At 32.5% G+C, this 22,535-nt stretch overlaps 3 protein-coding genes across 3 annotated transcripts; all 3 read right to left on the bottom strand.

The window, feature by feature from the left end:
• Positions 1 to 200: 200 nt before the first annotated feature.
• LOC130983226 (exocyst complex component SEC6-like) lies at positions 201 to 8,419 on the bottom strand. Its single transcript, XM_057907424.1, has 24 exons — positions 8,087 to 8,419; positions 7,355 to 7,482; positions 7,162 to 7,252; positions 6,962 to 7,051; positions 6,787 to 6,866; positions 6,455 to 6,547; positions 6,305 to 6,331; positions 6,064 to 6,168; positions 5,046 to 5,181; positions 4,870 to 4,914; positions 4,522 to 4,577; positions 3,994 to 4,102; positions 3,576 to 3,716; positions 3,285 to 3,464; positions 3,129 to 3,212; positions 2,938 to 3,024; positions 1,845 to 1,889; positions 1,685 to 1,763; positions 1,452 to 1,521; positions 1,225 to 1,312; positions 1,047 to 1,136; positions 836 to 952; positions 650 to 712; positions 201 to 492 (listed from the first exon to the last, which is right to left on the bottom strand). The coding sequence occupies exons 1-24, from the start codon at positions 8,213 to 8,215 to the stop codon at positions 361 to 363; spliced, it is 2,265 nt and encodes a 754-aa protein (XP_057763407.1). The 5' UTR covers positions 8,216 to 8,419; the 3' UTR covers positions 201 to 360.
• A 1,276-nt stretch (positions 8,420 to 9,695) lies between these two features.
• On the bottom strand, positions 9,696 to 10,926 carry LOC130981584 (uncharacterized). Its single transcript, XM_057905165.1, has 2 exons — positions 10,482 to 10,926; positions 9,696 to 10,396 (listed from the first exon to the last, which is right to left on the bottom strand). The coding sequence occupies exons 1-2, from the start codon at positions 10,924 to 10,926 to the stop codon at positions 9,696 to 9,698; spliced, it is 1,146 nt and encodes a 381-aa protein (XP_057761148.1).
• Positions 10,927 to 11,889: 963 nt separating this feature from the next.
• LOC130981744 (exocyst complex component SEC6) lies at positions 11,890 to 21,907 on the bottom strand. Its single transcript, XM_057905409.1, has 26 exons — positions 21,740 to 21,907; positions 21,349 to 21,485; positions 20,302 to 20,340; positions 20,007 to 20,095; positions 19,790 to 19,880; positions 19,330 to 19,419; positions 19,127 to 19,206; positions 17,970 to 18,062; positions 17,560 to 17,586; positions 17,326 to 17,433; positions 16,667 to 16,793; positions 16,511 to 16,555; positions 16,185 to 16,240; positions 15,745 to 15,853; positions 15,242 to 15,382; positions 14,952 to 15,131; positions 14,675 to 14,758; positions 14,479 to 14,565; positions 14,308 to 14,352; positions 14,103 to 14,181; positions 13,614 to 13,683; positions 13,353 to 13,440; positions 13,132 to 13,221; positions 12,878 to 12,994; positions 12,626 to 12,688; positions 11,890 to 12,254 (listed from the first exon to the last, which is right to left on the bottom strand). The coding sequence occupies exons 2-26, from the start codon at positions 21,475 to 21,477 to the stop codon at positions 12,123 to 12,125; spliced, it is 2,259 nt and encodes a 752-aa protein (XP_057761392.1). The 5' UTR covers positions 21,478 to 21,485; positions 21,740 to 21,907; the 3' UTR covers positions 11,890 to 12,122.
• Positions 21,908 to 22,535: the final 628 nt, after the last annotated feature.

Below are 22,535 nucleotides of genomic sequence, written 5' to 3'. Positions count from 1 at the left end.
GGTAAAACAAAATGGACCAGACGTAATTTTTTATTTTGGTGATTTGATACAATGAAACTTTTTAAAAATGTGTTATCTTCGATATTTAACAAAAAAATTCTTCTTCATTAGCACACTTCATCAATTGTGCCCTCTCTTAGTCTCTTCCACCACCTTTTTAGTTCTTTTCACCAAATTCAAACGAAAATTAAAACAAAAAATAATAAGAATAAGTATTTTAACATAATATACAATAATCAGTATTTATAATATTTTTAAATAACAGGAATTTCTACCAAATAAAGAAAGAATGAATGAAACGCCATAAAGAGGCCATATACAAAACAAATAGCGACATGAACAAGTGAATGCAATGATAGTTCAAGTGAGTTTTCGCCAAATGCCTCCCGACTTAACTTGTAAGCACTTCAATCTTGAGAAAACAAAACCTCTCTTTCGAGGTTTCCCATCAACAAGCGAATTTTCGTACATCTCTTTGCACTCTTGTATCACCTGAGATTAACAAAGAAACATCGTAAATTTGTATCATGAAATTATTTATCCCAAAAGATTAACGTCTAATATGTACTATCTGTATTCAAAATATCTTAAGATATTTCCCGACTTCAATGTTAGACTTGAGAAAAATAACATGCTGAATGTTATTTACCTCCTTGGCATCTTTCCGTGGAATGCCTTCACGTAAGGCTACAATTTTCTCAACAACTTCAGGCTGCAGTAGCAGATAAGAACACATTCATCATAATCCTTGTATCAGTTAATTCTACTTTCAATTGCATAATGAAATCAGCTATTATAGAATAAGCTATTGATGAAATAATTTTGAGCAGATTACCGGGCAGTCGGGTTGATGCTCAAGTATATTAGAATAGTTGAGTGTGAAGTAATCCAGACTTGTAGCTGAAGCAAGATCTCGCAAATCTTTGAGTATTCTTAATCTATTTTCAATTTTCTAATAAACAATTTCAAAGGAATTATAGTAAGAAGCTTTGGCATAATTTTCATATTAGAACACAGAACTTATAAGAAATATCAAGAGAACTTACAGAAACATTGATTTCGGTCTTAAAGTAGTCCATGATAACCTCCTCATCTAGTTTCATTCGTTCAATGGTTTCTTCCTTAATGTAGTTTTTCTGAAATTATCGTGACAGATTGTCTTACTGAATAATGTATGCACAATTAAGTCCACAGAAAAGAATCAACAATTATTTACATCAGAACCTGTGATAAGAGCTGATCAACATAAATAACCACTGTTTCCTCCAGGCAGTGTTCAACCAATCTCTTATAAGATCTGTCTTCAATGTACCTTGGATATACAGCAAGTTATAAGTTTTCAAGTTACCAGTTTCTTGACCCGTGCCGAAGAAAGCTTGAGAGAGAGGTGATATTGAAAATTTACAGAAAATTAACAATACGAAACTACTATGATCAGAAAATTTGCTTACTCTTTTACTTCTTTAAAATAATCTTCATATGTTGCAAGCAAGTACTCTGTAACAAGTCCCTCACTCCATTCTGATTTATGGACGGAAAAATGACTAAATCAATATCTTATTAAGAACATTAAATAAGGTGCGAAGGAATATGCTAAATGAGCAACAAGGGTGCAACGAGTCCAAATAGCCAATTACTTAAAAACTGTTACCGTTTACAAGTAAGCTAGATGATGATACTTTACCTGGATGGTATAGCTTGGACAATAACTCCTGGTTACCAGGATCTAAAATTATTACCGTGACAGTTTGATGCAAAGCTTCCTGACATGAAATTAGAAGCAAGATAAGAAGATTTAACCAAAAAAAATAATAGAATTAAAAAATATGCATGCTCTCACATACCTTGGCAACTTGAAGAAAACCCTTACAAGTATCTTCAAAATTAACCTGAAATGTAACAAAAAATAAGAGAATATGGTCCAACAAAAAGGCTGGTATCTTTTCTCTTAATTTCCAACTATATTTAGACTCGCACAATGTGCGAAAACTAATATTATAAATTTTTTGTTCATAATTTTTTAGATGATTAAAAATAATAGATACATTTTTATTTTATAATTAGTTATAAAATAATTTATGTAACTCTTAAAACAAAGAATTGTATCATAATAAAACTGATTTAGCAATCTATATTTATATATATATATATATTAAAGTATTTACTTTAGCAAATGTTTAATTTATAAATTGTATTTTTTTTGCACAATCACATGAAGAGAGAATCCCTGCATTGTTACATAATCATAATTAAAAATAAATAACAAAGTTCATCATATGTAATTTTTTAGCTTATTTTTTAGTGTTGTTGTATTTGTTTAATTTGTACATATAGCACTAAACAAACTTATAAAACAAATACAAATATTGGTATGTTTGCTGAATGATGCTCTGTGTTGTGATTTTGATCTTGTGCCAATGTTAGAAGTGGTTGAAGAGGTTTTTGACAATCTGTGTGAGAGATTATGAGATCGATGAAGTAATATTGTAATAGTAGTAAGTGTTGTTGATTATATATATATAAGTAGACCATAACAATACGCAATTTAAATATTTATAAATAAACATTATTATTATTATCATTATTATTATTATTACAATTTTAATAGAGATGTTAGTTGCATTTAACCATTACTTTATAATTAAAATGCTTAATGATTTGTAGTAAATTTAATTAATTAAGGGTATTGATTAATAGAATAATTTTTTTTTGTAAAAAAAAAATTATAATATAAGAGTTTTTTTAATAAATGTCACCTATTCAACTTATATGAGTATCAACTTATATATATATAAGATAGATAATTGACATGGCACAATGGCAAGGAAACTATATCTCATAAACTTATCTCACAATAACTTGGTATCAATTTTTATATAATAAAAATAGATAGATATAAGGCCGGAAGTTGATATACTGCGTAACAAAGCTCCTAACCTGGTCAGCATAGATCTCTGGAAGGGCTTCTATAGTACTATTACCTAGCTCCATTGCAAGATCATGACACCGCAAATTGTTGTTAATCTAAACAAAAGGTTAAATTGAAGCTTGTGTAAACATAATTATCAATTGAAATCAACACCATGATGAAATAATGAGTCAAGAAGTAAATTAAAAATTACACTAACCATAGCACAGAGAGGTGCCAGACCAATATCAGGAGCAGGTTCTTCAAGTCTCTTCATTTCAGCAGCTTGAAAATCACTCATCACCTGCAAAATGAATAAAATTTGAGCTACAAGGGAAAAGATAAATGCATGATGCACATAAGTTACATCTATTACCTGAATGGTTGCCAAGGCAATTCTGTATAACATGACATCAGTACTGTTATCCCTAACAATTTGTACTTGCTCCGCAAGTATCCTGAATAAATCAACAGCAGCTGGGGTATATAGCTTTCCATCTTCGGTTCTCTTTGGGGGTTGTGTTTTATCAGCCTCCAAAATATTCAAGTACCATTTCTGAAAACACATTAAGCAAAAATCTTAATGTTATGCATGATGAAGAACAACATCCATGGAACAAAAGGAGAATGCCCAAGCTAAATGAAGAAACATGGTATCCATGATTACCTTTGTTGTAGCGTGCATTCTTTCAACATAGGAGTCCATAAGAGGATCCAAGGCACCACTCTCAGAGCACACTTGGGCTAGAGTCTCATCAACACCAAGTGCAATGAGATGCTCTTGGTATTCCATCACCCAACCAGTTACCTGATCAACAAAATTAAATGAGAAGAGAAGAACATAGAGAGACTGGTAGAGGAACATAAATGATAGCAAAGATCTGGAAAGCCTGTAGTATTGGATATTAGTACCTATACCTTAAAATATAGCGCATAACATGTAACATTTGTCACATTCTAACATATTATGTAATATGGACAAACTTGGAAACTAGTAACTCAGTTTCCTAAATTCTACATAGATAGAGAATGCATTGCTGTCTCCCACTTATGAAGACGAATCTGATACACTAACAGTGAAATACCTTTAATATCTCTATATTTGTCAACTCATTCGCCCTGTCACTAAGCAACCTTAGCATCTGAACAAATCTCTCGGTGTATAGATTTACCATTAGTTGGAAAATTTCGTATCTGCCATAATGAAAATCGGATTAAGAGGAAACTAAAACTTGAACACAAAAAGAACCCCACTACAACAAATGCTACCTTAAATGAAGTGAAATGTGCCTGTTTTCCAGAGATAAATTCTAACACACGTTACACACACAACTTGTAATGTGAAAAAGAGTGTTCTCTCTAATATCTCATGACTTTTATAGCCTCACTTTCTATTTACCAGCAACAACAATTACTAAGCCTTGCCACACCAGGTTAGCTCAACACTAAACAGAAAATTTAGAAGATTGAAAGAACCTTTGATGATACTAAACAACCATTCAATATACACAGGAGAAAAAATCAGTGGCAAGCACATCTGAAAATTGTAATGAGAATATTCACTGGCAGAAGGTTATTGACGAAAAAAAAGAAATACTAAATAAGTATCAAACCTTGGGGGAAAACAGGGAGCTACATAGTCATATATATCTCCAAGTTCATCTGAAATCTGTAGCCAAAAACGAGTTTCCATCACTAATCAGGAGCCATTCAGGCTAACCCGCTCCAAATTCATTATCAACCATCATTATATAAAAGGTAAACGCATCATAAAATATTCACAGAATTCATTAGACTAAAAATTTTAAAGAAAGTGTCATCTGATTTCTCAAGTACACAAATATTAGCATGCATTATAAACAATCTAACAATGAAAAACAACAATTGGCTGAGGGCTTGAGAAAAGGATGAAATGAAAATAAAAAGCAAGACACTCAAGCTTAAAATTTATTGCAACGTACCACTTTCGCTTCCTCTATAGCTGCTTTCAGGTCCTCAAATACAAGCTGATTCGTATATTAAATCAACGGTCAGTGCCATACTTAATTGTACAGCGAAACTTTGCAGGTGTGTGCATGAGAATAGAAGTGGGTAGATTCTTGATAGTGCAGAGGGCATGTAGATCAGTAAGACCTACCTTAGTGAGAAGCTTGTTAAAGCGCTGTTCCGCAGTCTTCCTTAATTGCTCATAGCACTTATCCTTAAACCCTTTTCCTTGAACCTTCAATTTTTGCTGTGTTGAATTTTCTGAAGCTGTGGCATTTCCAGCTCTCCTGTCATATGTTTGCATTAACATAATAATCATGGATTGTTCAATACTGTGCCTGGAACTTCGTTTCTTATCAAAATTGATGTTCCATGTTGGGCATTGCATGAATAATATGATTTGAGTTTGTGAGTGAAAATCATAGAGAAGCCATATATAACACACACAGACATATATATATGAGTTATATGAGTTAAGATCAAATAACACAAAGAAAGTTACATTGCTTATAGAGTCTAAAAATAGAGTTTTATCGATCAAACGTTGAATTACGTTCACCTATAATGAAGATCATTTATACCAAATTCTGTAAAACTTGAACATCGTTAATATTCTAATCTAGCAACTCATATTCCTGTACGTTTCAATCTTTTATATTACCATCAATTTTAATCTATAAAAATTAAGTCAAATGATTTTACATTGATATGAAATTTTGTAGACTTGTTTTACAATATATAAGCTTCTAAACCAATGGTGAGTTTTGTAAAACATTATTTCAATAAAAAGTTATTCAACAGTGTAAAATTTACTTAAATTTTTGTATGTATATATAATGAAAAATAAAAAGAATTATAGTTGATATCAAGAACAAGATTATGTAAACGAACTTAAATTTAAGAAAAATTGTAAGGAAAATAAGAGAATGTTTTGTACATGCTAATTTAATAACAACACAAAGGGGAAATGGGGCAACCATCCAACTGTTGAAGACAGTGTAACTGGCAGCTTCTGAAAACATGTCATGGCAAGTAACACTAACTAAACTAATCATACATCAAGATGGCAAATAGGGTTGTTATTCCGGTTGTTATAAATATGGATTATGGATTATCATGATAACAATGTATCTCAATAATGTAAATAAATTTTAAATATTACAACATACGTAGCACTCCTACGAAGATTTGGAGCCGAAGCCATATCCTCCCCTTCAGCCTCAGCTACTTCCTCTGCAACCTGTTGATCGTGGATTTCTTGCATTTCAACAACTCTAGTATGGGAAAATCAAAGTTGAAATAAGAGTATGCATCATGTAACCTACTGTCTAGTGAAAAGATGAAAGGAATAAAGAGAAAAAGAAAACTATAAAATGGGAATGAAAATGAAATTGTAGATCAAAGACACACCTTAAAGCACGGACCAAAGTCTGTGGGCTGCATAAGAAAAAAAAATGGAAAACAGTGAATCATATCACTACCAAAGCAAAAATGGGCAATGTTAAATTGTTAATTATGATGAAAAGTTAGATATATTCATAACCAAATCACGGCACAAACCTTTGTTTAGAAAGTGCAACGAAATTGGATATGTGACCCCATAGTGTCTTCTCAAAGGTTTCCCAGGTCCTATCTACATCTTCAAAATATTCTCTGAAACAATCAAACAAATACAGAAATAAGATGTGGGAAAGTAGATTCTTATCCCTACAGTACAAAACGATTGGTCAAGGAAACAAAACAAGAATCACAATGTCTACCATAAAATAGGCGCAAGAAACTAAAAGATTTCCAAGGATTGAAATGGCCTAAAGGATGGAATTTATCTCAAAAGCTGTGGTCGGCCCCTACGGAATTTAAATAGGTAACACATATTACTTAAAGTGATGGACCTTAGTCTCCCAGCCTCTTCCTTGTGAGATCCTGCAGCTGCAAGAGCAAATCTCCGCTTTCCATCCAAAGCTGTTAACCTCTGTTCAGATGAAACACAGGATAAGGATTCAAATGAGAATACAAGGATTACCATTTTTAATTAGGAAACAGTATTTCAAGTAAGATCACCCTTACCTCATAAGTGTGCACAATTTCTTTGTCATCAGTCAGAGAATCCCGAGCTGCAGCAGCCTCAACAGAGATGGACATCATACCTCCAACATCCTATTGGAATCCAAACGAGAAGTTAGCCAAAACCACAAACCAATCCAAACGGGATAGAAACGATGCATGCTGCATTAATCACATTCTAACATTAAAGACAGAAAAATCACCTTCAAGGTTGTGTTTAAGTTATTTCTTGCATGGGAAAGTAGCTTTATCTGGTCATGGTTCTCGATTAATGTTTGGCATTCCAGACATAACCTGATGCATCGGCAAAAATCAAAATAAGTTCAAACTGAAAGATATAATCATGCTAGTTCATGTAAGAGAAAATAAATTTCAGTTCTCATTATTTTAACATACTTTTCAATGTTAACAAAGTTTTCACGAAGCTGAGTTGTGGTCTGCTCTGAACGAGAGAGTGATTTCAGTCCAGACTGGGCCTTTTCAACCTGCTCTACAACCATGGTACTAAGCTGTGCATCATTGGCCTGAAAGTAAGAGAAAATAGAAACACTCAGTACAAATATTTGCAAGATAATAAGTGAAAAATTAAAAAAGATACACAAACACAGCAAACAATTGTGAATGTCACTGTAAATATAATACATAATAAGTAAGTACATATCACAGTAAGAAAACTCGGATCAACTAGAACAAGCACTGGTTCATTTCATAACCAAGTTGATGATAGAAATCAGTGACAGAGTGTAAAACTGCATTAACTTAAATTAATACAAGCAAAAATATACAAAAACTAGGTGAAAGTACCACCACACAAAAGAAATATATTAGTTGAACCATAGTTATATAAATTCACAAATTAGGTGACGCAACGCATACCAATTCGTGAGTATCAATTCACAATTCATAAACGGCATAAGTTTACTTTTCACACAAAATATTTTACATACCAACTTCAGACTAATTAATTGCTTAAATCACAATTACTATAACATCGGGTAGAAAAGTTATCAACGCAATAAAATCTATTTTCCTATACATATATAAACTAAAACACTAACAATAACGAAAAAATAAAAGTTAAATTCAATAAAGCTGGTAAGATTGAATGGAACCATAAAGTGATGATACCTGTTGGCGCGAAATGTAATCGGCCTTGATGGAAGAGATTGAGATCAGCTGCTCCGGAAGAGATAGCAGCTTCGCCACCTCGCGAATAGCCGCCTCCTTCGCTTCCACACCGAGATCCTCCGCCATCATCTTTGCCGATAGAAGTTTCCAAAAACAGAAGAAAAAGAAAGGAAGAAGAAAATAATACTCTCTTACGGAATGGTTCGGGTGAAATCGAGCATGAATATGATAAGCGCATGAAGATGAAAACGCGATAAACCAAATTGTTGTTTGGAGAAGAATTCAATGAATGCTTCGAAGAGAGAGAGAGAGAGAGAGAAGTTAGCTAGGAGAGTACTGAACATGTGTATAGTTAGTTACATTGGTCCAAAAACGTTTATAGTTTTAGAATTTGATTAATTATCTCTTCTTCTTTTTTTTTTCCTTCGGCTAGCTTTGGTAAATCCGTAAATGTAACTTTTTGGTAGTGTTACTATTAGAATTTAGAAATATTGATCCTTATATTAATACATTAATAAAGTATTTGCCACATTTCATCACATTATGGAAGATGCACAAACTGGAAATCTAGTAATTCAGTTTTCCAAATAATATATAAGTGATAAAAATAATATATAATTGATAAACACAATTATATCAAAAATAAAAAAAATTAAAAATATTGTAAGAACATCATATGTTATATAGTGTTCTAAGAGTTTATCACCCAATATCTATGATACATAGACCGTTGACACGGACACGGGATACGATACGACACGGACACGCCGACACGTGAATTTTAAAATCTTATAAGATACGGGGACCCACATACATATAAAATACAAAGTAATTTTTAGATAAATCGTAATGATATTTTGATATTTTATTGATATTATAATATAAATTAATTTTTTAATTATTTTTAGTGTCTTATTTTAATTATATCAAGTATTTAAAATATTTTTTGTTTTAATAAATAATAATACATATTATATCTAAATTTATTTTAAAAATATATGTTAAGAATAAGACTAGACACACTTACATGTGATGGTATTTAGGTGTGTCCAAGCGTGTCACGAGAACAAATTTTTACTTTTTATTAAGACACGGTTGGAGGATACAGACACACGTATCGTATCTGAAATGTGTCCGAAACACGCGCACACGGCAACTCAGCGAAGTGTCCGTGCTTCATAGCCCAATATATACTGAACAAATTGTTTAACAATCAATTCATTTTTTTCAATTTAGTAATCTAACAAAATACTTTAACTCATTTTTAAATATTGATAGCTAATTGATGGTCAAAAATAATAAATTCTAATCACGCTTTAACATTTCTAGTAATAAAATCCTTTATAGTTTATAAGAAAAACCTCCAAAGACGGAAGACTGAAGAACATAAATATGCAAACAAATAAGTAATATTTTATTAAAGTAATGTCAGTATTTCACCTTTGTATATCAAACTTGCATGCTAAATTGCTAATAATAAAAAGGAAATAAACATGGCTTGATGAAAGGAAGAAATAAAGATTTAATACAGTTTGCAAAATGATCTAAACACAATACTTTCTAAAAATACAAATTAAAAATCTAAGGATAAAAAGGAAAGAATTCTAAGCTAAAGGAATATCCAAACAGGAGGAGAAAAAAAGTTGACATCTGACAATACTGTTTGACAACTCTCATCTTCCAAATTGAAGATGCCAATGTTATGATAGTAAACGACGTTTAATGATTGGTCTTCAACAAAATTATCAGTAAAGAAGATCTGATTTCCTTTGCAATTTGAAAAATCACCAGCCAACATTTGAACAGAAGCATTGAATCCAATTACCAATACGTAATTTCCCAAACTGGTTATTCTTGACCATGTGTTTGCATTTTTCTCCAATTTATAAATATCGAATTTGATAGTCTCATAGGAACGCTTCTCATCATGCTCCATCAAATTCCGAAGATGTCTTACCACCATCAGTAAACTTCCATCAGCACAACCAATCAGATATTTAAGATTGGAGATTTCTCCTTGAGTGACAACATCAGATGGAGGCGCGGCTTCATGAATTATTCCCACGGGCCCTGTCTTTGTTTTTGTATCAAACTCGTATAGCTGACCATCATCATCTACTGCATATATCTTCTCTTGAAAAAATATAACATCTTGAAAGTATGTAGTTGCATCGGCACTTGTTGGTAATTTGAGCCATCTCTTGTTGTTCGACTTGTAAAAAGCCAAATTACAAGCTCCATATATAGCCACAGCCATAAAATCATTGTTATTGTCATTAATAGGAGCTGAATTTATAACGACCTTCCAAACTAGAAATTTATTTGCAGCAATGATGTCCTCAGTGACCTTGCAGGGTCCAATGTAGAAAGTACATTCATCTCCGTCATCAATTACATAGAGTTGAGATTGGAGGAAGATCCAAGTAAGCCTTCGTCAATGGATTTAGCATTCGGATAGTGCCTTCATATATGGATACTATTATTAGCCATCCATGACAAGAACCACGGATAAGATTGTATTGCAGGTCTGCCAGTTTGAGATGGTAAATTCCCTTCTCGTCGAGGCTAGAAGTGTCAACAGATTCTTCATCAATGTTAGATAATTGCGTGATATGGTAGACATCCTCACCAGCTTTGAAAGGTTCTCTAGCAGTAGGAGTGCCACCAATAGGTAATAGCAGCCACGGAGCTTTGATGCCATTGGGGATCTTTGGAAGTTTGAAGTTCCATTCCTTGCAAACCAATCGAAGTTGAAGGTAGTCATCATATGAATAGAGTCGCTTTGTAATTTGGTTCAACATATCTTGATGTATTCTTGCCCATTGATCAACCTCACCCATGATGTGTACACGTTAGACTCGAGCTATGTCAATTGACCCAGGACTCTGCATATATATACTGATTTATGGGAAAGAAAGTGTTGCACTAAAAAGTTGGAAATATATAGATAGATGAAAATAAAAAATTTAGTCAATTTAAAACCGTTCTTGCTTTGATAACTATAATATGATTGTCTAAATTAAGATAGATTTCTGCTGTATGATTGAAAGATAAGATTGAAATATAATCCTTGTAGATAGATGTGATACAAAAAAGATTCAAAATTTGAAGTTTGTTATTAAAATATATATGAAATCTTTTACTGCTATTTGTGTTTAATTTTAGTTAATTCATGACAAAATAAACATTTTTTAATATGTTATCATTAATAATTAAAAAATATCTAATTTAAAAACTTGGTTACTGAAAGATATATAAAATCTCTGACTTTTTTTTATTTCATTAAAATATTTATTTAATTTTATTGCGAATCAAATCAGTATGTAAAATTAATTATTCGTTCTTTCAAATTATAACAAGCACTGGTTTCTCAACACTAACTATATTGTTTCTTCTTTAAGATTTTTTTTCGTTTTTTAAGATGCACTATTAGATAAATATTTTCAGTGTATTATTTTAAAAAATCTCCACCTTTTATTATGCTATCCTATTTTTGAATTTTTTTGTATTTTATTTTTTAATAATTAATAAAATATAATCCTATATCTTGAAAAAGAAAAAATTATTATATTGTTTCATCTTTTGGCCCTATTCAAAGTCGTGTACAACTTTACTTTGTTAATTTACCACATTATGGTCGCACATGAGCAAATATAATTCAAGCTTTCATCTATTTAAGCTAAATTATTCAATTATCTGCTAAAATCACTGGAAGCAATTAAAAGAAAAACTCAACTTTATTGGGGATCAGAGAGGATGTCATATCGGTAACAAAAAATTAAATAAATATAATAACGCAAAAATTAGAATACGACCACGGAAAATGTCATATCGGTAACTTTTATATCATGTATAAGTCTCATTATTTTGATATAAAAGTGATTAGACCTTCACCTTTTTTACTTTCCTAACTTCTACACTGTTTGGATTCGAAGCGAAAATGTCAACACCACATATACAAAGTGAAATGGAAAATGGTAAAAAAAACACATTTTAAAAGAAAAAAATTACGTAAACAAGTGGATGGAACTGCACTTCAAGTGAGTTTACGCCAAATGCCTCCCCTAGATTGTGTTAAGCACTTTACCCGTGGGAAAACAAAACCCGCCTTTGGAGGTCTTCCATCAATAAGAGAATTTTCATATATCTCTTTGCATTCTTGTACCACCTGATTTAACAAGAAAAACATCATTCATAAACATTGAACATTTCAAAATCAACATAAATTTTCTTCGGCCAGATTTGATAAATATATTATCAATCACTCATGACTCAAGTTGGTTCTTAATTTTTTTCTTTTATATTTTAAAATCAAATTAGTCCGTAAACTTATGTATGTGAATCATGTTAGTCCTTTTAATAAGCATTTCCATCTTGACACCGTTGGATTGTGCCCATGTGGATAGTTAAGTGCTAAGATGGCAGTCCATTAAAACGATGTTGTGGGTGACAATTAAGTGTCCACGTTGGCATGCTCTGAACATCAAGATGGAAATGGATAGAATTTTTTAGCATAATTAAACGCTATATTTTATTTACCTCCTTAGCATCTTTCCGAGGAATGCCTTCTCTAAGGGCTACAAGTTTCTCAACAACTTCAGGCTGCAATAGAACCAGGGCAACCCAATTTAAATCATCATATATCCATGCAAAAGTTTTCTAAGCAAATGAAAAAACTATATATAATAACTTAAGTAATGCAACTTTGTTTACTTGTTTTAGTAACAGATGAGCTACTACCAGAAAGCAAATTGAATAAATCAATCAAATAATTTTGGGGCAGAATGTTACCGGACAGTCAGGTTGATGCTCGAGTATATTATTATAGATGAGTGTGAACGTATCCAGGCTCTCGGCTGAAGCAAGTTCCCTCAAATCACTGAGTATACTCAATCTATTTTCAATTTTCTAATCAAGAAGAATGTGAGGGAAATTATAGTGAGAGGCTTTAACATGTAATACCAAGACTTACAGCAAATAAAATGTTTGCCGCTCATAATTTGACATTAGAATACATCACTGACAAGAAGTATAAAAGAACTTACAGAAGCACTGATATGTTCCCTAAAAAAGTCCAGGATAACCTCCTCATCTAGCCTCATTCGTTCAATAGTTTCTTCCTTAATGTAGTTTTTCTGAAATTAAAAAGATGAGTAAATTTTCTTCCTTAATGTGGTCATACAAATAAAAAGCTACTACTGAAGAATTATGCACATTTTAATTTTTAGTCCACGAAAAAAAGAACCAACAATAATTGACATAGAACCTGTGTTAAAAGATGATCAACATAAACAACCACTGTTTCCTCCAGGCAGGCTTCAACAAATCTCCGAAAAGATCTATCTTCAATGTACCTGAGAAGAAATCTGATGATTTAGAAAGGCCATATTTGGGTCCATGCTTCATGCATTAGGCTTCTATAATTACCAATTTCTTTACAGATACCAAAGAAATCTGACAGAAGTGATATGGGACATGCAAAAAATTTTATCAATACAAGATTAATATGCTTAGAAAATTTACTGACAATTTTACGTCAGTAAAATAATCGCCAAATGTTGCAACCAGGTACTCTGTAACCTGCCCCTCACTCCATTCTGATATATCCACAGAAAAAAGATAAGTCAATTTTATTGTTAAGAACATCAAAATAAGGTATAAGGCATGTACTTCATGAGATATAAAAGGGAATGAAGTAAATCTACTTCCCGATAAAACCTTGACCCGAGGAATAGTGCAAGAAAGTGTTGGACACAAGGGTGCAATGAATCCAAATAGCCATGTATCAGGCACAAAATATGTGTATTTATATTTATCACACAAACTTTAAATACTTAAAAAAGCTTGCTGCCCAGTACGTTAAAATAATTTATTGTGGGAGAAGATAATGGAGCTGATTATATTAGGAATCCTACTAACACAAAAGAACTCCTCTCATCAATCTCCAAAGTTCTGACGAAGAAATAGCTAGTAAAATTTGATATGGTTCGAAGTTAGCTAGATATCAGTACTTTACCTCTATGGTATAGCTTGACCAGTAACTCCTGGACACCAGGATCTTCAAATATTACATTAACCGTTTGATGCACAGCTTCCTATCATGAAAAAGATACAATTAAACTATCAAAACACAATCTCCTCCAAATATCAAACGTTTATCAAACTGGTAAACAGAGTAATTACTTGCAATTCTAAAAATAGAATTGCATAATCTCGCATACCTTGGCAACCTCGAGAAAACCCTTACAAGTATCTTCAAAATTAACCTGAAATGTAACAGAAAACTCAAAACAAAGTCCAGGAAAAAAAAATAAAACAAAAAACCTAGGTATCCGTTCTTAATTTCCAATATCAGTCCCCATCGTTGCTTACTAATTAAAAAAGCTCCTAACCTGCTCAGCGTAGTTCTGTGGAAGGGCTTCTATGGTACTATTACTTAGCTCCATTGCTAGATCATAGCAGCGCAAATTGTTGTTAATCTAAACACAATGATAAATTAAACCTCATGTCAACATAATTACCAAATGAAATCAACCCCGTGATGAAATAATAAGTCAAGAAGTAAAAAAAATTAAATGTTTCACTGACCATAGCACAGAGAGGTTCCAAACCAATTTCAGAAGCAGGTTCTTCGAGTCTCTTCTTTTCAGCTGCTTGAAAATCAATCATCACCTGTAAAAAGAAGAAAATTTGAGCTGCGACAAACCTTTTATGGATTTCCAGTTATACCTAGCGATATTTGACCACATTGTAGCACTAGATTAAAAATACTTTTCCAAGTGCTGTCCATCTTTAACTATTATTTTTAACAGTTTAGTTTCAGAAAAAATGTAAACACATACTGCACATAGGTTACGTCTATGACCTGAATAGTTGCCAAGGCAATTCTGTACAACATGATATCAGTGCTGTTATCCCTAACAATTTGTACTTGCTCCCCAAGTATCCTGAATAAATCAACAGCAGCAGGGGTATATAGTTTTCCATCTTCTGTTTTCTTTGGGGGTTGTGTTTTATCAGCCTCCAAAATATTCAAGTACCATTTCTGAAAAACATTAACAAGAAATTTGCTTAATGTTTAAAAAGACATTCACGAAAGAAAAAAACATGAGAAAATGTTCAAGCTAAATGAAGAAACGTGCTAGCCACGATTACCCTTGTTGTAGCTTGCATTCTTTCAACATAGGAATTCATAAGAGGATCCATGGCACCACTCTCAGAGCACACTTGGGCAAGAGTCTCATCAACACCAAGCCCAATGAGATTATCTTGGTATTCAACAACCCAACCAGTTACCTGATAGATAAAAAAAATAGAGGTAATGGTGTATTTTTCCCCATAAAACATTAAAAGGGAAGAGAAGAAAATAGAGGGAGCAGTAGAAGAAGAGAAATCATCAAGGACTAAATAATATAGCAAGATACCAAAAATCTGAAAAGATTGAAGTACGGCCTCACAATTTATAAAGCCAATTGGATCTAATTATGGGTTTTAACCAACTTGTGAAAGAAACTGGAAACTGGAAAACTAGTAACTCGTTTCCCAAATTCGATTGAGGTAGAAAATGAATGACTTCCTCACCTTTAAGCAAGAAGAATATGATACACTAAGTACATGATAACATGTTATACATGTAAACAGAAACTCCGGTGAAATACCTTTAATATCTCAATGTTTGTCAATTCAGTTGCCCTGTCACTAAACAACCTTAGCATCTGAATAAATCTCTCGGTGTACAGATTTACCATTAGCTGGAAAATTTCATATCTGCCAGAAAGAAAAAACAGATTCAGCAGAAACAAAAACATGAACACAAAAAGAACCCTCTTCAAACAAATACTTCCTTCTTTGCCATTGATCATACATAAACAACCATTCGACATGCACAAAGATAAAGGTATATTCTTAAACGATTTGAAGATCCTTTAATCATACATAAACAACCATTCAACATACACAAACACGTGCCATAACAAGATGCAGATGAAAACATAGCGGGAAGCACATCAAAATCTTATAATGAGATTATTCGCTACCAGAAAACCTGCCTAAAAGCAGAGAAAGCAAAAGAAAAGGAAGGATTCAGCACACATCGCACCTTGGAGGAAAGCAAGGGGCTACATAGTCATAGACATCTCCAAGTTCATCAGCAATCTGTATGCCACAAAAAATACTAGTTTCCATCACTAATCAGAAGCCACATATGTTAGCACCCTCCAAACTCATTTTCAACCAGCATTAGAAAAAAGGTGAAAAGTGAACAAATCATGCAATATTCAAAGAAATTCATCAGAATAAAAAAGTGTTATCTTATTTCTCTAGTACACAACAAATAATCAACGACAGAAAAAACTGCAATTGTCTAAGGGAAAGAGAAAAGGGGGATCAGAAAGAAACTCGAGCCTAAAATTTAGTGCAACATACCGCTCTGGCTTCCTCTAAAGCTGCTTTCAGGTCCTCGAATACAAGCTGATCCATAAGTTAGAATGGCAGTCAGTGCCATACAGAATAGTGTCGAGAGAGTATGCAGGTGTGCGTACAAACACAAGAGCAGTGGGAACGTAGATCAGTAAGACCTACCATAGTGAGAAGCTTGTTAAAGCGTTGTTCCACAGTCTTCCTTATTTGCTCATAGCACTTATCCTTATAACCTTTACCTTGAACCTTCAATCTTTGTCGTGCTGATTTTTTCAAAGTTGTAGATGTCCTGTCATTTTCTGGTATTAACATGAAATCCATGGATTGTTCCATAATGAACCTAGAACTTCATTTATTCTCAAGTGAACATGACAGTGAAGTCAATAACATGTGGAAGACATAGACAAGAGGACAAACATCCACCATAGTTAGGTGAGTGACATGGCCAATGTGTTAGAAAGGAAGCCATGTTAGATAAAGAAAATTTTCATAAGTATATTCATAAAGTGTGATTTAGAAAAAAATAAAAAAAAAAAGGAAAGAACTGAAGTTTTGGTCAAGAACTTGAAATTGTAAGGAAACTTAAGACACTGAATTGTGCAAGCTAAAACCTACAATAACACAAAGGCGTAAAAGGGCAACCACCCAATTGTTAAGACAGATAGACTAACAACTTCTGAAAACATGCCACAGCAAATAGTGTCAACTAAACTGAGCAAATAGTATTTGTGTATAAAGAGGCGGTTATCCAAATTATTACAAATTATAGATTATAATGACCACAGTGCATCTGAACAATCCAAATAAATAATTATACATACATAGCACCCCTACGAGGATTTGCAACCGATGCCATTGCACCATCCCCTTCAGCCTCAGCTGCTTCCTCTGCAACCTGTTGATCGTAGATTTCTTGCATTTCAACAACCCTAGTGTATGAAAAACATAGTCAAAACAAGATTAGGTATCATACAACCTACTGTCTAATGAAAAGAATAAAGAGGAATAAAAATACAAAATGAAAATGAAACTGAAATTGCAGATCAACTACATACCGTAAAGCACGAACCAACGTCTGTGGGCTGGATAAGGGGAAAAATAAATAAATTAAATGAAATGAAAATTATAAATCAACTAGGTAGGTATTAGACCTAATTCTATGTATGCAGAAATGAGTATAATAAAGATTTCATTATTTTACACTTCAGCCAAAGTGAACAAGACCCTTGAAATCCTTTCTGGCCTAGGCTTGTGCATAGAAATGTGAACGCTACTAAAGAAATAATTAAACAAAACACAATCAAATATGTTATACCTTAGAATCAATAGAAAATAAAACACCTCAAGTAACACTCAGTTGATGGAAGTTTAGAGATGCAGTTTTGTTGGAAAAATAGGCAACATGTTAATACAAGAAATACAATGAAAAGTCAGAGATATTCTTACTCAAAAACATGGCACAAACCTTTCTTTAGAAAGTTTATAGAAATTGGATATGTGACCCCATAGTGTCTTCTCAAAGGTTTCCCAGGTTCTATCTACATCTTCAAAATATTCTCTGAAACAAATGCAACAATAAGATGTGGAAAACTATATCCTTACATCATAAAATAAATGAAGAGGAAACAAAACAGTTAATCGCAAATGTCAAAGTTTATAGAAATCATCTTTTTTCAAAAGTAAAATATAAAATATAAAATAAAAATTGTACTAGTCATCTATCAATAGTCGCCTCAGTTACAACCAGTAATTTAGACATTTCAACTGCACCAAAACAATGGCAGTGCTCAACCCTTCATTTCACTGAAAGCTTATGCATAACAAAACTATATTGCATACAAGAGAACAAATGACCATTAGCAGGCCTGATCAATAAACAACAACTTCAATGATGAGTGAATCACTATTTCCTTATCAACTCCAATGACGCATAAATGGTATTGATTGATTCTTTTTTTTTTTTTTCGCCATCATTCTAATTTTAGTCTTTATAACTATTTCAGCATATGCGCTTAGTTCAAAATTTTAATTTTGATTCTGTCAAACATTTTTGAGAGTTTTCTTTTGATTCTTATATAACTATAATCACTTAATAGTGAAACTAAATAACAAGGACAAAACATAATCATGGAAATTAGGAGGGAACAAAACAAAAGCAATGGTGTTGTTTGATCCATGTAGTTGATCCCGTCTAGTAAGATAAAGCTATGTTGTTGTAATTATTGTTCTTGTAAAACAAAAGCAAAAAAATTACAAACACAAAAATTAAAACAAGTCAAATTTACAGTGACTAAAACATACTTAAACGTTTAAATATTTTATAATAGCCACTAACAATGTCTGCAATAAAATAGAAGCACACTGGAACATATATCTGAAACTACCAATTTCCAAGGATTGACAGCATAAAGGATAACCTAGGCAGATATATTACTGAAAAAGTAAACTAGCGGCTTCATTATTTTTCTTTTTATTGAAAAGAATAGTTGGGCATTACATAAATGTATGGGGGGCTTTTGCAGGTTGCAATTCAGTCCCACGATATGTGGAAGGCCCCTCCAGGGTTCATATTCAGTTATGCACACAGATAACGAACATCACAGTTAAGTTAAAGTAACAGACCTTAGTCTCCCAACCTCTTCCTTGTGAGATCCTGCAGCTGCTAATGCAAACCTCCGCTTTCCATCCAAAGCTGTTAACCTCTGTTAAGGAAGAATATATATATATATATATATATTAGAACTTAAAATGTAATTCATTTGGACAAGAATTACCCCTTTTAATGAGGAAACGATATTTGGAACTCTATGTAAGACCAGCCTTACCTCATAAGTGTTGACAATTTCTTTGTCATCACTCAAAGAATCTCGAGCTTCCGCTGCCTCATCAGAGATGGACATCATACCTTCAACATCCTATCAGAAATCCAAACAAGAAGTTAGCCAAACCATAAAACAATGAAGGGTGGGCAGAGGTCATGTTTACTCAGAAACAGGATAAAAGACTGCAAATACGCAAGCTGTATGCCTGTATCAATCCCATTCCAATATTGAACTATCCACAAAATTACAAAGTTCAATACAAGGCAGTATTCAAGAGGGACATTGCAACAATGTAGTTAAACACAAGTCTGAGGGTCAGAATCCTTACTGCAATACTTGCTCACAAATAGCTAAATACTATTACAGAGGGGGATGGGAAGTAATAGATAATAACTCTCTAGATTGTTAAGAGTCCTTAAATTTAATAACGAATTATAGAGAAATTTATAGACAGAAAAATCACCTTCAAGGTTGTGTTTAAGTTATTTCGTGCATTGCTAAGTAGCTTTATCTGGTCATGATTATCAATTAATGTTTGGCATTCCTGACATAACCTGATGCCCAGCGAAATCAAGATAAGCTCAAATTAAAAGATGTAATGATGAAAGTTCATGCAAGTAAATGATATAATGATCCAAGAACTCATAACAATTTTCAGTCTGTCTCATGTTTAAACATACTTCTCAATAGAGACAAAGTTTTCACGAAGCTGATTTATGCTCTGCTCAGAAAGGGAGAGTGATTTCAATCCATCCTGGGCCTCCTCAACCTGCAGAAGAATGTTATCATGCAAAGCACACGAAAATATGAGTGTGCGGTAACCTTAATTGTCCAATATCAAGAGCAGAAAACTGGTGATACATGTTTGATGGCTAGACATAACAATGATACAAGATCTCACAATTCAGATTAGGATAGTTTAAAGTAATACTGTTTAGAAATAATATATATACCAAAAATTAAAAGGCAATTTACCTGCTCTCCAACCATTGTACTAAGTTGCGCATCATTTGCCTGAGAGTAACAGAAAATAGAAACACTCAGTTCTAGGAATGCCTGCTCTCAAATTGTGTACAAAATAGTTGCAAGAAAGGCCAATTACTAAAAAGATACCTGACACCACATGTTATGGAACATGTATATATCATTGTAGATAGTATATACAAAACAAAAAGATAAGTATAGATTATAGGCTACAGGCTGTATATAAGGTATTTGAACTAAAACTTGGATTATTTGGGAATGTACTGATTCATTGCATAACAAAGTCAATGATAGAAATCAGTGATTCAGTGGAAAAACTGCAAACTTAAATTAATATTTGATGAAACAAAATAATACAAAAAAAAAAGTGAAAAGTATTAAATGTTCTTAAACTTTAAACTTCTAAAGAGCTGTAAATCACAATCATTGTGACACTATTAGAAAAGTTAGCAACAAATAGAAGGTCGACAATGCTAGCAAAACATTTTTCCTTCTTGACATGTAAGAAATCTGAATCAACAAGGGAAAACTCCAAGAAACAATCCATCCCATTTTTCCACCACCCCATTCCATCCCTTCAAGGACAGAACATAAACTACATTGCAGCTAGTATGGACCATCACACCTCCACAATGCCGAAAGATTTCTCAAAATTAGTCTGTACAACTAATTAGCTACACACCCACACAAGACAAGCATAAAATCTGCCCCTTCTATTAAAATCCTATTTTCTATCAGCAGCGCCCTTTACTTAAAACCTTGAAGTAGATCCCTAACTCCATTTGCAACCTCTGACAATTGCACAACAACCAAACAAATTGCCAATAGATTAAAGAATAAAACACTTATTCCAACTATAGGAAAATCCATAGTTCCCGTTCTAAGTAGATTCCATAACTCCAAACTCACTGAATCGAAGTTGCTTAAATTTCATTACACTAAATCTAAAGCTCATTCAACAACAACAACAAGATCACACGAATTTTATTCAAATGAAATTAAGCTAATAAAATAAACGGAATAAAAAAGCAGCGACACCTGTTGGCGCGAAATGTAATCGGCCTTGATGGAAGAGATTGACTGCAGAAGCTCCGGAAGAGGTAGCAGCTTTGCCACCTCTCGAACCGCCGCCTCCTTCGCTTCCACACCGAGATCCTCCGCCAGCATCTTTGCCTCTACAAAATCCAAAAAACAAAAACAAAATAAGGAAGGAAAAGATATCCTATTCAACTAGTCAGAAAACGAACGGAGTTCAAGTTTGCAAGTGAGCTTGAATTGTGAAAGAACAAAATCAATTAATTACATGATTTCAGTTAGTTAAAGAAAGTTAGTATCGAATTTTGTGTTGCTTGGAGAAATAAGTGCAGCAAGATAATTTGTGGTCAAAAGAAGTCAAACTAGTCTCGAACAGCGTATGAAGATGCAAAACCTGATCGTTAACGGAGATCGGTAACCTGCGCGCAATTGCCGGAGAGAGAGAGAGAGAGAGAGAGAGGCAATACAGAAGTTATGCTGTAGAAAAGTAAAATAGATAGAAAAGTATTATTAGATTTTTTTTCATCAGGTGTAAGGAAATTTTATAGACATTGAATTGAACTATTATGAAATTTGAAATATTATGTAAATCTAAAGAAAAAGAAAAGGTTGTAATAAAAAATAATCTTTATAGAAAACAGTTTTTCCTTTAATTTTTTTATTAACTATTTACATATATGAGACTATGAGTGAAATAATTTATTTTAGTTCTAAAAATAGAAAATTCTCTCTCAAATATAACATTTGAAAAATGCACCTCTAATTTCAAAATGATATGCAAAAGTAAATGACAAGTTAGAAAACTGTTATAGTCCGTATCATAATTTTAAAACAAGTGTAATAAATAAAATTGAAATTATAATTTTAAGTTGTTTTGTTAAAATTAATTTGAATTATAATAATTTGATTACTAAAAAAAAATAATATGTTATGCATGGTTCGTTTTTTTTAATTTAGTGTTTAAGTGTATCAACTTTAAAGTAGTTATTAATCGATTTTAATAAAATACTTTTTTTAATAAATCAGAAATGTGACCATAAATAACCTAGTAATATTTTTAGTTTCCACCAATAAATTTTTATATGTTGTTTTACCGTGAAATAAGAACATATCAAAATCAGCTTAGAACAACAAATTATTAGAGAATTCTAATGCACAAAGTTTTCTAATAAATAATAAATAATTTAAAA

Source organism: Arachis stenosperma, chromosome 5, assembly GCF_014773155.1.
Source record: "Arachis stenosperma cultivar V10309 chromosome 5, arast.V10309.gnm1.PFL2, whole genome shotgun sequence".
NCBI classification, from domain to species: Eukaryota; Viridiplantae; Streptophyta; class Magnoliopsida; order Fabales; family Fabaceae; genus Arachis; species Arachis stenosperma.
This window is presented reverse-complemented; position numbering and strand designations above follow the sequence as displayed.

Bases quoted from the DNA above. Each gene is read 5' to 3' on its own strand.
- LOC130983226 (XM_057907424.1), bottom strand. From the start codon at position 8,215: ATGATGGCGGAGGATCTCGGTGTGGAAGCGAAGGAGGCGGCTATTCGC. The intron at 7,052-7,161 runs GTGATTTTTCTG...GGATTCCAATAG, and splicing joins ACTTAAACACAACCTTGAAG to GATGTTGGAGGTATGATGTC. The intron at 4,578-4,869 runs GTACGTTGCAAT...TTTTGGCTACAG, and splicing joins CTATAGAGGAAGCGAAAGTG to ATTTCAGATGAACTTGGAGA.
- LOC130981744 (XM_057905409.1), bottom strand. From the start codon at position 21,477: ATGCTGGCGGAGGATCTCGGTGTGGAAGCGAAGGAGGCGGCGGTTCGA. The intron at 14,759-14,951 runs GTCATAGACGTA...TTCTTTTTACAG, and splicing joins TTGCCTTGGCAACTATTCAG to GTGATGATTGATTTTCAAGC. The intron at 14,353-14,478 runs GTTAGGAGCTTT...GTTACATTTCAG, and splicing joins CACAGAACTACGCTGAGCAG to GTTAATTTTGAAGATACTTG.
- LOC130981584 (XM_057905165.1), bottom strand. From the start codon at position 10,926: ATGGGTGAGGTTGATCAATGGGCAAGAATACATCAAGATATGTTGAAC. The intron at 10,397-10,481 runs GTAATTGATGAC...ATAAATTTCTAG, and splicing joins TCCTCCAATCTCAACTCTAT to TTTGGAAGGTCGTTATAAAT.